Source organism: Camarhynchus parvulus, chromosome 2 (genome assembly GCF_901933205.1).
Source record: "Camarhynchus parvulus chromosome 2, STF_HiC, whole genome shotgun sequence".
Classification (NCBI taxonomy): Eukaryota; Metazoa; Chordata; class Aves; order Passeriformes; family Thraupidae; genus Camarhynchus; species Camarhynchus parvulus.
This window is the reverse complement of record NC_044572.1, coordinates 128,168,228-128,185,292: the sequence shown is the minus strand read 5'-3', so window position 1 is coordinate 128,185,292 and position 17,065 is coordinate 128,168,228. Positions and strand designations below refer to the sequence as shown.

At 41.5% G+C, this 17,065-nt stretch overlaps 1 protein-coding gene across 2 annotated transcripts; it reads right to left on the bottom strand.

Annotated features, from left to right (window-relative positions):
- Window positions 1-2,667: 2,667 nt before the first annotated feature.
- On the bottom strand, window positions 2,668-17,049 carry LOC115901133 (RING finger protein 151-like). Of its 2 annotated transcripts, none has more exons than XM_030943487.1 (7): window positions 16,912-17,049; window positions 12,646-12,759; window positions 11,462-11,685; window positions 10,094-10,233; window positions 8,115-8,307; window positions 6,627-6,747; window positions 2,668-5,665 (listed from the first exon to the last, which is right to left on the bottom strand). In XM_030943487.1, exons 3-7 carry the CDS (start codon window positions 11,665-11,667, stop codon window positions 5,432-5,434), a joined length of 894 nt encoding a protein of 297 aa, XP_030799347.1. In that variant the 5' UTR covers window positions 11,668-11,685; window positions 12,646-12,759; window positions 16,912-17,049; the 3' UTR covers window positions 2,668-5,431. The 2 variants fall into 2 exon arrangements, with proteins under 2 accessions (XP_030799347.1, XP_030799348.1); XM_030943488.1 differs by having other exon boundaries at window positions 8,115-8,277.
- Window positions 17,050-17,065: the final 16 nt, after the last annotated feature.

The window sequence follows — 17,065 nt, the reverse complement described above, 5'->3', positions numbered from 1 at the left end:
AAAGTCACATCACAACCACACAGTTACAGTACACAGAAAAGCACTAACTGAATCTAATAGCATGAAATCTGGTGCTGCGAAAAAGCTTGAAAATTAGTGTGAATGCTGCAATAATGTCACACAGGGCACAGACACTCACAGCTTGCTTGTTCAGAACACAAGAACAAACAGCGTTCTTACTTTCTACCTATTGCTTTAATACACACTGATGTAAGTGAAGTGACCCCTCAACATTTAGTGTGAATGAAGGTCTTCCCAAATTATAGCTACAGGTTTACTGCTTTAGGTTATTAAATATGGCTGCTTAAGAGATGTGCTATGGCATGAATTGGTGAGATTGCTAGTGCCCCAAATACTCTCAATTACTTTACAGAAGAGCTATTTATGTCAGTTTTTAAATACACAAGACCAGTTTTTAAATACGCAAGACCTGAATATGTGCACATCTGCCTCAGTGGTACTAATGAAAGGGCAAGTTAGAAGGATTTATTAATGCCTGAAATTCAGACAGCACTGACCACAAATCTTCTTAATGTAGACTGTGCTAAAGAAGATTGCTGCCTCCCTCTTTGGTTATGCTATTAGCTATAAAAGCATTGCTCTGAGCAACAGCAAGGCATGCACAGTAATGTAGTTGCTTTCTAAATGATAAAATTAACATATTCGGGTTGTTGAACCTGCACACATCTTCCTGAGCCTCCAAAACTGATTTAATGCATTCAGTAAACAGAAGGCCAGGCATCTCTATAGTTAGTCCACTGGTGAGCTGAGAATATGGCTTAGTTATACCACTGAAAGCAACATGAACAGGCTGTGTAAAAAGTTTGGAGAAAGTCTTTGAAGAGATTTCTCATGCAGTGCTTATAGATAAATGCCTCCTTGACTTGTGGGTCTGTTAAAAAATCCTACTGCAAACTTTGAATCATAGAATCATCAAGGGTGGAAGAGACCAAGTTCAACTGTCAACCCAGAACTAGCCCTGCAACCCCTAAACCATCAACCATTGCTCAGCCCCAGATCCTGACAACTCTTCAACACCTCCAGGGATGATGACTCCAACCAGCTCCCTGGGTACCCTATTCCAATGCTTGACCACCCTAACAGTGAATTTTTTTTTCTAACATGTAATCTAAATCTGCCCTGTCTGAGCTTAAGGCCATTTCCTCTTATCCTCTCACTGTGGACACAGTAGTAGAGACCAGTCCCCACTTGGCTACACCCTCCTTTCAGGGAGTTGTAGAGAGTGAAATGGTCCTCCCTGAGCCTCCTCTTCTCTAGACTAACAAACCCAACTCTTTCAGCTGCTCCTCACAAGACAAGCTTTCCAGACCTTACATGAGCTTTGTTGCCCTTTGCTAGACATGCTTCAGCATTTCAATTTCCTTTTTAAAGTGAAGGGCCAAAACTGAACATAGCACTTGAGGTGTGGCCTCACTAGTGCCTCACCCAATCACTGCCACACTATTTCTGATACAGGCCAGGATGCCACTGGCCTTCTTAGCCACCTGGGCACACTCTGGCTCATATTAAGCTGGTTGTCACCCATCACACCCAAGTCCCTTTCTGCTGAACAGTTCTCAAACCACTCTGCCCTCAGCCTGTAGCACTGCATGGGGCTGCTGCAACCCAAGAGCAGGACCCAGCACTTTGCCTCGTGCACTTGTGCTTGGCACATGGATTGAGTTTGTCCAGGTCTGTCTGCAGAGCCTTCCTACCCTTAAGCAGATCAACACTCCCATCTGACCTGGTGTTGTCTGCAAATTTACTCAGGATGCACTCAATCCCCACGTCTAGATCAATAATAATGGTGTTAAAACAGGACTGGCCCAAATACTGATCCCTAGGGAACTACCACTAGTGACCAGCTGCCAACTAGACTGAGCTCCATTCCCCATCACTCTCTGGGCCTGACAACCAGCCAACTTTTTATCCACTGGAGAGTCCACCCATCCAAGTCCCAAGCAGCCTGTTTTCCTAGGAGGACGCTGTGGAAGATGGTGTGAAATGCTTTACTGAAGCCTAGATAAACAACATCCACAGCCTTTCCCTCATCTTCTCAGCAGGCCACTTAGTCATATGAGATCAGACCAATCAAGCAGGACCTGCCATTCTTCAATCTATGTTTTCTGGGCTTGATCCCTTGGTTGTCCTGCATGTGCCATGTAATAGCACTCAGGATGATCTCTTCCAGAATCTTGCCCAGAGCTGAGGTCAGGCTGACAGGCCTGTAGTTTCCCACATCATCCTTCCAACCATTCTTGTAGATAGGTACTATATCTGCGAATCTCCAGTCACCTGGAACTTCTCCAGTTAAGCAGGACTGCTGATAGATGATTGAAAGTGTTTTGGCAAATTCACAGAATCACTAGGTTGGAAAAGACCTTCAAGATCATTGAGTCCAACCCATGCCCTAACACCTCAACTAAACCATGGCACTGAGTGCTACATCCAGTCTTTTTTTAAACACATCCAGGGATGGTGACTGCACCACTTCCCTGGACTGGCCATCCCAGTACTTTATCACTCTTTCCATGAGAAATTTCTTCCTAATGTCCAACCTATATTTCTCTTGATACAGCTTGAGACTGTGTCCTCTGGTTCTGTCAGTTGCTGCCTGGTGAAAGAGACCAACCCCCACCTGACTACAGTCACCTTTCAGGGAGTTATAGAGAGTGATAAGGTCACCTCTGAGTCTCCTTTTCTCCATGCTAAACAACCCCAGCTCCCTCAGTCGTTCCTCACAGGGCTTGTGTTCCAAGCCCCTCACCAGCCTCATTGCTCTTCTCTGGATGCACTCAAGCATCTCAATGTCCTCCTAAACTGAAGGCCCAGAACTGGACACAGCACTCAAGGTGCTGCCTCACCAGTGCCAGTGAGTACTTTTGCCAGTTCCCTCATTACTCTGGGGTGGATCCCATCAGGGCCCATAGCCCTGTGTGTGTCTAACTGGCACAGCAGGTCACTAACCACCTTGTCCTGGACTATGGGGGTTTCACTCATGTGTCCATCAATAACTTCCATGTCAGAGAGCTGGGTATCCTGAGGACAACTGATCTCAATATTGAAGAATGAGGCAAAGAAGGCATTAAGTACCTCTGCCTTTTCCTCAACCCCTGTCACTACACCACCCCCTGGATTCAACTAATGGTGGAGACACTCCTTCACCCTCCTTTTGCTTTCAACGTACTTATACAAACATTTTTTGTCTTTAACAGTAGCGGCCAAAGCAAGTTCTAGCTGGGCTTTGTCCCTTTTAATCTTCTTCCTACATGACTTTGTGAAGTCCTTATAGTCCTCCCATTACCTGACCCTCTTTACAGAGATGATATATTCTCTTTTTTCCCCCCTAAGTTCCAGCTTAAGTTCTCTGTTTAACCACACTGGTCTTTTTCCCATACAACTTGTCTTTCCACACATGGGGACAGTCTGCTCCTGAATATTTAACAATTCCTTTTTAAAGCACATCCAGCCTTCCTGGACTCTTTTGACCTTCAGAACTAACTTCCAAGGGACTTGGTCAATCAATGTCCTAAAAAGGCCAAGGTCTGATCACCAAAGTCCAACGCAGAAGTTTTGCTGGTGCCCCTCCTTACCTCACCCCATACAGAAAACCCTAACAGTCTGCGGTCACTCTGCCCAAGATGGCCACTGACCATCTGTTCACTCATCAGTTTTTCTTAGCCCACAAGCAACAGGGCCCCTCCTCTGTTAGTCTCATTCACCAGTTATGTTAGTTAGCTATCTTCCACACATTCCAGGAACTCCCTAGGCTGCTTCCGCTCTGCTGTATTTCCAGCAGACATCTGGCAAGTTGAAGTCACCCATGTGCACAAAGGCTGGTGACTGTGACACCTCTGCCAGCTGCTTGCAGAAGGCCTCATCAGCCTGTTCCTGGCTCATGGTCTCTAAGGGACTTCCACCATGATGTCTGCCCTGCTGACCTTCCCTGTGATCTTCATCCAGAGGCACTCAACCTTGTCATCTTCATCATCAATTTCAATACAACCAAAACACTCCCTATTGTACAGTGCTACCCAACCACCTCTCCTGCTCTGCCTGTCTCTGCTAAAGAGCTTATACCCAGCCATTGCAGCACTCCCATGATGATGGTCATCCCACCATGCTTCTGTGAGGGTGACAACATCAAAACCTTCCTGCTGAACAATGGCTTCCAGCTCCTCCTGCTTACTGCTCACACTGTGTGTTGGTGTAGTTGTACTTTAGCCAGGCCAATGTAGTTGTACTTTTGCCTGCATCACAGACCTAGCTTCATCTCTAGTGATCCTCCCCTTTCTGAGGTGCATTTGACTGGTACGTTTGCCTCAGGGGAGGCAGAGAATGCTCTATCAGTCAATCTCTACCTCAGATGCTCTAACATCCCTTAATCCTTCCACCCCCACTTTGAGTTGTACTGCTAAGCAGAGCAGATCATTGACCTACTTACAGCCAGGTGTTCTGTTACCCTCTGATGACAGTGCCAGGCTCTGGCACTCCCTGAAGACTGCTTGAGCACTAACACAGATGTCTGAAGCCCAAGTAAGTGTGCAAATATTCATCTCTTGTGCATATCGAGTAGCCTTAAACCTGCCACAAGAAAATTAAGGATACTCTAGATAGCTATATATACTTTAAAGACATTGAGTACCAAATGACTGGTCTTATGCTTAAAAGATCCTGTAGAAATACCTGACAGTTTCACATATAAAAGCTTCAAATTTTTAAGTAAGAAGCAGATCCATTCCCACAAACTCAGTTATTCACACATCTGTTTAAAGGTTATTCTACTACCTCAGGCTTTAGTATTAGTCTCTTAAATGTGTTATCAGCCTCAGAAATGAGAAGAAGCTCTAAAGCAACAATCAACCTCACCCAATGCTGTTACATAGCAGAAGAATTACAATTTAAAGTGCTTGCTTTCCACCTTTGAAATAAGACCTTCTACTGACTACAAACAAACAAAATCTTATTAATTTCTATTACTGACTCACTAATTCTACTATTCACTTTTCCTCAAATTAAGTACATCCCAAATGGTCACATTTGCTTTTTTGTTTCAAACAGAGATACTGAAATGTTTTTTCCTTCCTGGTCCATAACAGTCTGTATCTTTGACTTTAAAAGGCTGTAGTTTCAGTCTTGAAAGATTCCTGTAAGTGATGCAGTAAAGAGAGAACAAATCAAGTCTCCTTTCCCTTTCTATAAAAACATTAGCTAAAAATATGTCTTCCAATTACTAGTTTTAATGACCAGTATTCCCTCAGGGAAAAAATCTTCTGTTTGTTTTTATGGCCCCAAAGGAAATACAGTTCTAATTTAGACTTAAAAAAACCCCAGGTAAATCAGAAATTATATAAAGTTTACCAATCATTCAAAGAAAGTAGTTTGCCAGAAGCCAGTATTTGAAGAAAATGCTTTTTGAGTTTAGTACTATTTAGATAACTGTAACTTCCCTAGGTTTTCTTTTAACACTCTCTAGACGTGTCAAAGGACGGAAATTTGACTTCCTGCTTCCCTCTGTAGTAGTCAATCTACAGTCCTTCTGCAGCCCCTTCAGCAGCTCCATTAACTCCCGTTTTTCCAGCTCTGCCTGCTCCAATTCCTGGCGGTGCTGCCTCTCTGCAGCCATCAGAGACCGTACATCTGACATCATTCGTGACATCTGACTCTGAAATGCAAACACAAATTTACTCCAAGAAACAAACCCTCTTCTAATGTGGTGCAATGAAGTTGAACTGGCCACACATGTTGGGTGATGGAATCCTTGGAATAAAAACCACCAAAAAGTTTTTTTTGATAGTGCAACAAGTGTAAACAATTTGAGACACAATCCAGCATTCACCTTGTGGGATGGTCTTGTTCTAAAGATTCCAGTATGTTTTTCAAAAACATTTTGTTTGCATATTTTGTTTCTTATGAAGTATGATAAGAAACAGCCAATTTACCTACGTGCTGCTTTTATTTTCTATTTCAAGAATCCAAACAAAATATGGTTGTGGTTATGTTCAGATACATTCTTCAAGGATTTAACATCAAATCCAGTAAAAATAAAACTGTGAACTATAAATTTTAAAAAACTTTTTAAAAGCTTTAAAAACTATTGCTTTAAAAATAATTTTTCTGTGACATAATAAAAAGAGGATGAATTAAAGGATAAGACAGCCTTGCTTATTACTTGATGAAGTTTACTGTGAACCTTTCCAACCTTCTGATCACAGTGCAAATACCACTCTTGGCAGTAGGGCTCTGTGTCAGCTCTGGATGAAGCCAATTTGAACAGCAATTAAAAATGGAGCTGAACGTTTAATTACATCCAGTTTGTGATGCATACTCTACATTTAGGCACTGAAATCAGTTTCAGATTGATCTGCTGGCAATGTTACACATGCACAGAACACAGGTGGAGTACCCAGGTGAGCTCCAGTGAACCTGAAGCAGTAAACCACAGGAATACAGAATCCAGCCTTCTTCTCCACAGAGATAACCTGGCAAAGCTTTGATGGTTTTGTCCCCCATACCTAATGCCATTTTCCGCTGTATGAGACTTTATTTACAAAATAAGAAACTGCTACTGGGAAAAGCAAAAAGCTAGACTGTTAAGAGAGGGAAAAAAAAAAGATTGTATTTACCTTTAGTTCTTCAATTTCATTTTGCAGAATACTCTCTTTTTGGACCATATGCCTTCTCTGTGAATCTAACCTTGACTCCATCTCATGTTTTGCCTCCTCCACTCTGCAGATCATTTCTGACCTAAAAAGTTTATTTCTCCTTGTTAAGTCTTGTAAGCAGAGAAAAGAATGATCTTCAAAATCCAGAAAGCCTTCTTGCAGCCAAGCAGACTGAACTGATTCCCATCAAGCTCTACAGGATGCCTCTGTAGAGGCATGATTTATTAATTTAAAAAGAAAAACACCATAAAGAAGTGCATTGTGCCCAGGGGCATTAAAGTGCCCATGAGGAGCCTATAGAGGGACAATCAAATCATACTCCTCAAATAAAATATTCCCAGAGCTCAAGAAGGTGTATTTATGACTTTAAGTGATTTTCTGCTGTTTGCCTACAGTATGTGCATGCTGAGTGTTATGAAGTAAGAAGCAGCCAAGATAAAAAGTCTGAATCCTATAGTACTGCTAAACATTTAAGGAAGTGAGCCAGCCTGGGTGTGTGGACATGGTAGGCACTTACAGACACAGTTTAGTGGTGGGCCTGGCAGTGCTGGATTAATTTCTGGACTCAATGATCTTAAAGCTCTTTTTCAATCTAAATGATTCCATGGTTCTGTGTAATCTCGTTCACTTTTATGGTGGACACTAAATGACAGTATGCAGTAAACTGTTACAGCCTAGTCACTCACACAGCTCCACAGCCAAAACCAGATGGCACTACATTAACCTTTTGAGTTCAGAAACCAGGTAGCAGAATCACTTGTGTCTCAATGCATTTAAACCATATCTGAGCTTTACTTCACAGCAGTGTTCAAAAGCACAACACTTAGGAGCTGAAAAATACAAATGGGAAGGAGCATGAGCGGGGGAAAAAACCAAAGTACAACTGGAATATAGCGCAAAGGGAAAGCTACAGAAACCTACATAAGAGGAAAACGATACTGGTAAGAAGAGTCATATTCATCGACTGTTCATCTACCAGAACTTAAAAAAACCATCAAAATTAGACCTTCAGTGGTTGAATCTACCTGTACCTGCCAAAATACTTACAGATTTTTATCTTCTCAATCTGTAAGAACATAAACTAAATACAATTATTAAATAACGTGGCTTCGTCTGTATAAGAGGCCAATGGAAAAATTAAATTGCCAACTTCCATTTTCTTAGGTTTTTTGTCATTTTAAATAATAAGCTTACAATTCTGTTCAACTGCAAGCAATGGTATTTTAAGATTTATGGTAACTTGGAAAAAAACGCCCAACAACAAAAGAATCAAACCAGCCAGAATTTAAAGTCCATGCTGACACATGATAAAGTTCTGGCCCGTTAGCATCAAGTAATTAATGGCCCATTTAACACATACCAGAATCCAGTGCTAGTATTTCAAAGTGCTTCATGCAGTGACTTTCAGCCCAGCCCAACCCAGCCCTGAGAGAAAGAGAAGCTTTGTACCGAAGCAGCTCCAGCTCAGTCCTCAGCTCTGCCACACAGTTGTGCTGCGTGTCCTCGGCGCTGAGGATGGTGAAGCCGCAGCCGTTGGGGCACTCGCGGCTCCGGTACTCGCACACCGCCAGGTGCCCGTCCAGGTTACGCCGCTCGATCTGCACGGTGCAACCTGAGCAGGGGGAGCAAGGCAAGACAGCATCTACAACAAAAGCATTCTCAGTCATTCCAAACAAAAACGCTCAAGAAAGGAAGCTGAGAGAAGTGATTTCCTTAGGACATGAAAGATGACAGTTACACATACGTAGCTACTCATACAACGCTGTTAAGAGGTCTCACTAAGATACTTATCCATTAACTGAGAACACTGAAAGGCTGGAAGGAGGTATTTTCTGTATTTTCTGTAAAGTCCTCTACTGCTGGTCTGGCATTAAATCAACTTCAGCAATGACAATCCTGATGCCAAGCTAAGACACTAGCAGCTTGCCTGCGCTACCATTGTAGTTTGCAATTTATAGACTGGAATTTATAAAGAATACACATGTGCAAAAATATTATGCTATCAAACTTAAAGAAAGTCCAAAGATGTAGTAAAGAGAGATGCGGGTGAGATAGAATGTAAACTTGTTTTCCAGACAATTTGTTGGTCTTGTCCATAAAAAGTTAGAACATTTAATAACTCATACAAAGATAGAAATATTTCCACATAAATTCTAAGATACAAACTTTGCCGTTCCGTAGTGATTAAAAGCAAAGCGGAAAGAATCAAAAATAAGCACTATATAAACTATTGCTATATTCAACTCTAAACTTGAAGTTTGTAGTCTCAACTTATGAAGTCAAACTTAGGAAATTTGTAGTTTAATTGCTGAGGCTCACTTTGTTGAAATACACACTTGCATTAAATTTGAAGAGAATGTCAACTTAAGGAAACTGAAACAATGGAGTATTGAAACTTCTCAATAAACCAAGCCAGAAAATGACTTCTCTAGAAGAGCTTTACTAATAGATGTAATGATTTGTAATTGAGGTACTCAAAATACACTCCATGTATTTTTGGGAAAGAGTTGGAGCGATGTAAGAGCCTTCACACCCCAAACACCAGACACCCAGTGCAGTGTAAAAACAGAAATCTGTAAACCACTACTGTTTCTGTAGGAAGTAGAACAGATGAATCCATTATCTGCAGAAGTCACTTCTGAGAAAAATTATAACTTCTAGCAGAGCAATTCTACTACCTTCATCATCTCATAATTAATTAGAATGGCAGCCCTTAGCATCATTAATTAGATTTTAACTTTATCTAGGAACAGACAACATTTCAAATGAATTCAGCTGGGAAATTTTAACAGTATGTTCCTTTTTAGAGGTATGCTTCTTTCTCAGGAGGTGCAGCCTTGCTTTAAATAAAAACCTCAACATGGACAATTCTAGCTAGAATTTAGCTTAGAATAATTCTTATTTCCAAGATATGTTCTTGTTAAAGCTATGTCACAGAGCTGACAGCTGCACATGCACCAGGCAATCAGGTGTTTTATAAATAATTTATGATCCCTAAGTCTTCTGCAAGGGCTACTGCATCCATTCAAACATCAAAATATGCAGTCAGAACTGGAAAACAAAGTCATAACTTGACAGAAAGCAAAACTAATGCACTACTACATTTTCATACATTCAAAGTTCATCATATTCATTTTGGTTAGTTTTTGGATAAGAAACAGTACTAATGCACTACTACATTTTCATACATTCAAAGTTCATCATATTTCATTTTGGTTAGTTTTTGGATAAGAAACAGTTGCTAATCATCATGACTGCCATAAACTGGTACTATATTTTGTGCAAAAACACTGCTGTAAAGAGCAGATCGTGCCAAAGCTTTGAATTTCTGTTAGAAAATAATGGCCATTACTGCAGTTTTGTTGATGGGAAGATGACAAACATGTTTGTTTAATATAAAGGATTCAACTTCTTTGAATGTTACTCACCAGCATTGGAGCAGGGTATCTGACTGTACTCACACTCCCTTTCATGCCTGTCTATAGACTCCAGAGAACAAACCATTTCACAGCCATACTCTCTGTTTCTGCAATGCAGCTGAAGACGGTTTAAATCATTTTTCATATATCTACATGCAAAGAAAAGAATTTGTTCTTAAACCTGGGAACATTATTGAAAATTTGTATTTTCAACTTTTGGGAAAAGAAAGCAAGATTCTAATCTCCATTAGTAAAAATTGTCAGTAACTAGCTGAATTTATTTAGTTTTTTAAGAATTCAAGTGACTATATCAGGAAAAAACAGCTTGAAAGAAACAATGTTAATGAAAAAATCAGTCTCCAAATTTAAATGTGCAAATGAAATCTTTATTTTTGAATAATTTTTAATTGTGACCTTTCACTGGCTCAGCAGATATTATCAATAACAAACACCAGGGCTACTCATTTGCCATTTAAGTTCTGTGTTTCTAAACATGCCCGACTAAAGGACTACAGTGAGTACAGACAAAACAATCTAAAAATTAAACTCTAGTGCTCTGTCTACACTATAGCTAACTTCCAGACAGTAACATCTCATGAATGAAAAATTATCTTATGAGTAGTAACAAAGGTAAATTTACTGTAGCTGGTGACTTTAAATACATAACTGTTAATCTAAGCAAGATTAGATAATGCAGATGTTAAACAGCACGCAGTGTCTACTGTTGAAACTGTTTTGTTCTGGCACTAGCAAGAATTAACAGTTTAAAATAGAACAGTTTGTTTGGGAAAGACCAACAATCATATGGTCCAACTGCCTGACCAGTTATAGAAGGCACTAGTGAGAACAGCCTGCTTTACACAACAAGGTGGTTCACAACAGACATTCCTATGTCTAAAGATCTTTTTCAAAAGGATTTGAAGGTCAGGAATTTGGTTAATATCTCCAGGAATTGTTAATTACACACCCCACTACAGCATCTAACTAAGTCTGAAAATAAAAGAGATACAGAGTGTGTAGTGACTGTCATCAAGAGTCGCTTTGCTTGCTTTCTTCAAAATCAAGTATGGAAAAATTTTGGTGCCATAAAGGACATTCAGAATAATATCCAGACAGGCATCTAGAATCAACATTCAAGATATAAAAAGGTGGAGAATAAACTAAGTGTCCTTTCAGTTTTGAAATCCTAACACCCTAACAGTTATAATAAATAGAAAATGCTAATGCTTTCATGTAAGTAAGCAGTTGGTGTCTGCCACAGGCATACTGGACAAAGACAGCCTGAGCGACAGTATCGACAGGAGATGAAGCTGTGCAAGCGAAACTGAGAAATCCTAAATTCATGTAAATTCAACACACAGCAAGATTATTGGATACCTATAGAGAGGTCGTAGCAAAGACACATCAATCACTTGTCTGTCTTCAGGGCAGTTACTGTGATGAACAAGCCACCCATGGATACAGGCAGTGCAGAAAGCGTGTTCGCAAGGAGCCTGCAGTGGATCTTCCAACACATCTCGGCAGATGGAGCACAACAGCCCTTCATTAACATAGCCCACGAAGCGCTCAATGTCATAACCCATTCTCTCCACACCTTCAACCTGCTCAAAACCCCCAAACACACAGAAATAAAGCAATCTTTGTGCTGAATCTGTATGGGTAGATCCAGAAAGAGGCCTGAAAGCAATTCTAAAAACAAGGAGACCATAAGGTCAATAAAGAAGTGAATGTGTGAATGCAAACAAACATTTACACACTTCAGAGACTTTCAGATTTAAGGGAATTTGAGAATTGTACTGCTGGATGTCAGAATCACAATTTTCTATCAAGAAATTCTGAACTCTGAAAGCAAAGACTTTGGCACAGTGGAACTGTGCTTCTTCTGAATGCTGTTATTGAACATAATTGTAGCTGCCACTGTGAAACATACAGTTTCTATTTACGTGAATTCTACCTGAAGCAGAAACATCACACAAGTTCAAATGCAAATGTTTGGTTTCCATTTTAAAACCTTTCATATAATGCCTAACAAACTTCCAAAATTGTGTTCTTACCAACAGTAGCTGCGGCACTTTCAGCTAGAAAATCCTGGATTGATGAACTGCACATCATTTAAGATGTTGCTTTCATACCGAAAAAAAGATTCTCTAGTCACTGTAGACCTCCATTTCAGAGGGAACAGCATGAAATCTCCACATGCTTAAAGACATACTTAATATTCAGGAAGTAAAAGAAGCCAAAACTGCAGCTCACCCTGAAACCATGAAGAGCTACTGTCTTTTCCTACATGATCTATTTTATAAAACTGAGAAGCCTTTGAACGGATTTGAAAGCTTTGTGAAGAAGAACTAATGGGCAATCTGCCTTCATCTAAATCCTATAATGAAAAACCTTGTGGAATTTGGCAAGACTCCACAGAACTTGCTTAAAAGAATAAGTTTTAGGTTCCACATTGCTCCCTGACATATAAAATTACTTTTGTAAACCCCCTGAGACTCATGAAAGAGGTTTTCATTAGTTGTGAGATTTTCTGAATAAAATAGAAAAGGAAGATATCTTACCTTTGCAGATTTTACTACATATATATGTAGTTTGCCCAAATACTTCAGAAACACTTTTCTGACCAGTAAGGCATGTAATGCTTCCTTCAGTTTCTCTTCACTGCTTTATTATGCCTATGAGAAAAATTAAGAGAGAGTAAGGCTCAGTAGTGTTTCCTAAGTTACTGAGTCCTATGTCTAACAAGCCAGCTACTGAATAGATGCTGTCCTAACAGCTCATTAAAACCAAGTTCTCCAAAGCAAGCCACTGAAAACCTACAATTCAACACAGGAGAACTGACTAGATTAGGGTGAAAATAATCATCAGTCTCTGTTTCAATTACTACTGATGCAGATATTTATCACAAAACTGAACAACCTGCTGATGATCAATTTTGAAGCCAGTTTTGTTTGTAAGACTGAAGATAACAAAATTGGTATTATTGAAAAGTAGAAAATGAAATCTGGTAAAATTATATTCCTCAAAAAGATAGAAGTTCCTTATTGACCTGTTCTAATCCAGTCGTGACAGGCAGTTCATTTTTAAAACAAAACTATTATAGCCAAGTTTGTTGTATTGGCAAATATTGCTGTGTAGCATAACTAGAGTTGCTCACTTAAAACATCATAAAAGATGCCATTATTGAACCCTTTAAGTTATGCTAGAGGACTTAAACTGCATATATAAATTAGATAATATGAACTGTAAGCCTAACACTTTGATTTGGTTTGGTGGATCCAACAGGATTTTGCTTTTAGAAAACTTTCAAGGACAGGTAAGAGAGAAAAATTAAGTACTTTTACTGTCCTAGAGGTCTACTCCACTGTTCTAGTGGAATCGTGGATGCTGTGAGCTACATTTTGCACAAACACTGCTAGTCCCTGAGGACCAAGTCTTCAAGACACTCTTATGCATATTTTAGCAAGTTTGAAGACTAACAGAATGCAAGAAAGAGTATTTTTATCAAATGGGGAACAAAAAAAACTGTTTGTGCTTAACAAGAAATGAAGTGCAACAGCAACAACAAAATACATATATTACATACATATGCATCACTATATAAATATATATGGATGTATAAAGGCCCAGCCAAACTGGAGTTCAAATGAAGAGTGGATGGGAACTTTGAGGCAAAAAATACAATCAAGGGCGATTCTTCAGGACATTTTGAAGACTCATGTTGGAGCAGCAAAACACAGCGCTGGGACCCTTGTGGCCATGGATCTGGCCACAAGCCTATGCCGATAGCTGTTACTGAAGTCCCAGACTTCTTCCAGTAGAAGTTTCCTGACCTGAATAATCAGAGATGTTTTATTTTCTTATCAACTTCAAGAGATGCACCTTAGTCAAGAGATAAGCAGAGGCAGAGCATCTGATGAATGTCATGCACTTTAGCAGTACAGATCACTTTACCCAGTATCTTTACCACAAAATGAGATAATTTTCAGCTTCTGCTTATCTCCAGAAACTTCTCTCTTCTTCATTTGGCCTCAAAACTTATCTTCCCAATTCCACTAGAATTCACCAATTCTCACGCTACTTTTTTTGATTGCACCTAGAAATTACATTATTTTGTTGAGAGATGTCAGTTGCTTAGCTTAAGCAAATAACTTCTAAATAGAATAAGTCATATAGAATTATAATACTGTGTGATTTAGAATGCTGTTTGCTTATATCTACTTGCTTAGCATATGTAGCTTGGGTTGCTGGAAGCCTTAGGCTGAAAGCTGTGGACTTTTGCCTAGACATGCTTTTGGCTGGAACTGACTTAATTTCCTTAGCAATTTTCCCATAGCTGCTAAAGAGCTGTGCTTTGCCTTTAGAATGAGAAGAATGCTGCCAACACACCAATGTTTTAGTTGTTGCTAAGTAATGTTTATCCTGAGTCTAGGACTTTATTTTACTTTCCCATGCTCTACCGGGGAGCAGGTGCACAAGTAGCACAAACCAGGAGATAAGGAGCTCATGGTCATCAGCAGAAGCTGCAACTCAAGATAAGAACAGTTAATAGCTTGCCTGCATGGACATGGAGAGAGAACCCAAAAAGCTGTTAGAAGACCCCAGACCAAAAATCACCACTGGATGACAAGGGCATGTGAGGAGCATGTAGGGGAGGGTGCATAAATTGTAAGGGTATCATTGTGCAGAGATTTCTTTGTTTGGGAGAGAAAGCACACAAACTATGACACACTATTTGCTTCTTATTGTTTCATATGTTTTATTTTTCCCTGCAGTTCTGGACAAGCAAAAATCTCCTCCAGAGTTCAGAGGTGTCAAGTGATTTTTCAACAGCTGTCATCCCATGTTGTTTGCCAGGCAGATGCACATCCAAAACCAGCCTTGAGTTGTGGACTTTGCTGCCCTCAAACAGAGATTTGGTGTTGATATGGTAACAGGGAGAATACGGGTGGGATGTAGTTCCCAACAACATCATCACGTAGCACGTTAAATGCCTGGCACTAATCAAAGCTATTCCACTGTGAAATTCAGGGCACTGAAATGAAATTAGTGACCTTCATTTTTGCATCTGCAGTAGCTTCTGATTTTCAAAAAATGCTTTTTTCATGTGGCAAAACAAAGCATAACTGTTTGAAAGTCTGGAGTGAACCATGACAGAACTACAGATGTGCATGGCTAAGACAGCATTTTCAGAAATGCTGCAGGAACAGAGTCCATGCAGGGCTCAGGGATAGGTGACACTGAGACATGACATTTCTTCAGCCTTTATTTTCACAAATCCTGCTATACAGATGCAATATTTTAGTGTGTTTTTTGCCACTCTTACATTGTAAGCCACTTCAAGCCAGCATCAGGCCCAAAGGGGCAGACTCACCCCTTCAACTGTGACTGTACAAGTGGTTTCTCAGGTATCTGATACATCACTCTCAGTAACTGACATGTTTTAAGACTGAATTGGGGGAAAAAATTAACTTTAGCAGTTTTCTTATGGTAGCCCAAGCCTATCTATCCACAAATTAATGTGCTCCCCACCTCCCTCCACCCCCTCCTTTGAATCAGTGAGAATTTGCCCCTTTCCTGAAGTGGCTCATGCAACTCCCCATACAGACAATCATACCCTGATTTGATTTGTTAGGCTACAATTTCTTGTAGATAGCTCAGCAAAAGCTCTAGGGACTGTGTAAGCAGGGCATGACCAGGCATAAGAAACTGTAGCCAGGGCAGAAAGGGAAGAAAGACAGACAGCAGCAGTCAAGGATGCTGAAGGATGCTACTCCCTCAGTTCAGCTCCCCAGACTGGTACACTGGTGAGTTGGACGAACATTTGTGTAAGAGAAAAGGAACAGAAGAGGGTAAGAATAAATGAACAGCAACACCACCTTACATCGATGCAAACAACTGATTTTTTTTCCAAAAAAAGCTTATATAAAAATTATGAGCCAATTTAAGGCCTCCACCAAGAACTACATAACTACTGTAGCTATTCTGACAAATAACATTTTTGTACAACACATGCTGTACTGCGAAGCCTACTCAGAACAATGCCATCCATGACATGCCTTGCACAGACCAGAGAAGTGCAGTGGAGCTGGTGAAGGATCTGGAGCACAAGTTCTATGAGGAGCGGCTGAGGGAGTTGGGGGTTGTTTAGCCTGGAGAAAAAGGGGCTCAGAGGGGACTTTATGGGTCCACCTGAAAGGACACTAGCCAGGTGAGGGCTGCTCTCTTCTCCCAGGCAGCCAGCGACAGGATGAGAGGTCACCGCCTCAGGCTGTGCCGGGTGCTGGGTTTCAGGTTGGACAGGAGGAAGAATTTCTTCACAGAAAGGGTGGTCGGCCATTGGAATGGGCTTGGTGATCCCAGAGGCCTTTTCCAACCTATTTAATGCTGTGACCACCTTCGAGGCGCTGCAGGGCCGGACTCTGCTGCCCCGAGCCAAGCCCAGGGTCAGAGGAGCTCTCTCCCCTCGGAGCTGTGGGAGGGGGAATTCTGTACGGCTAACAGGGGAAAGGCCTCCGGATTCGGCCTGGAAGGCGCTGCAGGGACCGACAACGACCCTGGTCACAGAGCTGGCCTGGAAACATCTGAAGGAGCGACCCGACACCAAGATACAGCACCTGCGCTGCCTCGGGCAGCGACAAACACCCTTACAGCTGCACACGCCCTTCCCGCTCCCTTCCTCACACGGCAGCGATGCCGCCGCCGGCCCGGCGCAGGGTCCTGACAACCGCTGAGCACAAACCCCGCGCAGCGCCTCCCGCCCCGGGCCCGGCCCCACGGAACCCCGCCGTCCCCGGCCCGCTCGGGGCCGCGGCCCCGCCACTCACCCCGCCCGCCGCCGCTCGCCGCCGCGCAGCCCAGCTTCTCTTTACGGCCGCTCTCGCTTGACGGCGGCGCGGCGGGCAGCTGCTCCGCCATGCTGTGTGTGGCAAAGACCCCGCAGGCCGACACTGCGCATGCGCACGGCAGCGCCTTTCCCGG

Coding starts and splice junctions, on each gene's coding strand:
- LOC115901133 (XM_030943487.1), bottom strand. CDS start 11,667: ATGGGTTATGACATTGAGCGCTTCGTGGGCTATGTTAATGAAGGGCTG. Junction 6,748..8,114: donor ACTGAGCTGGAGCTGCTTCG/GTACAAAGCTTC, acceptor TAAACTTTTTAG/GTCAGAAATGATCTGCAGAG. Junction 5,666..6,626: donor ATGAAATTGAAGAACTAAAG/GTAAATACAATC, acceptor TTTGCATTTCAG/AGTCAGATGTCACGAATGAT.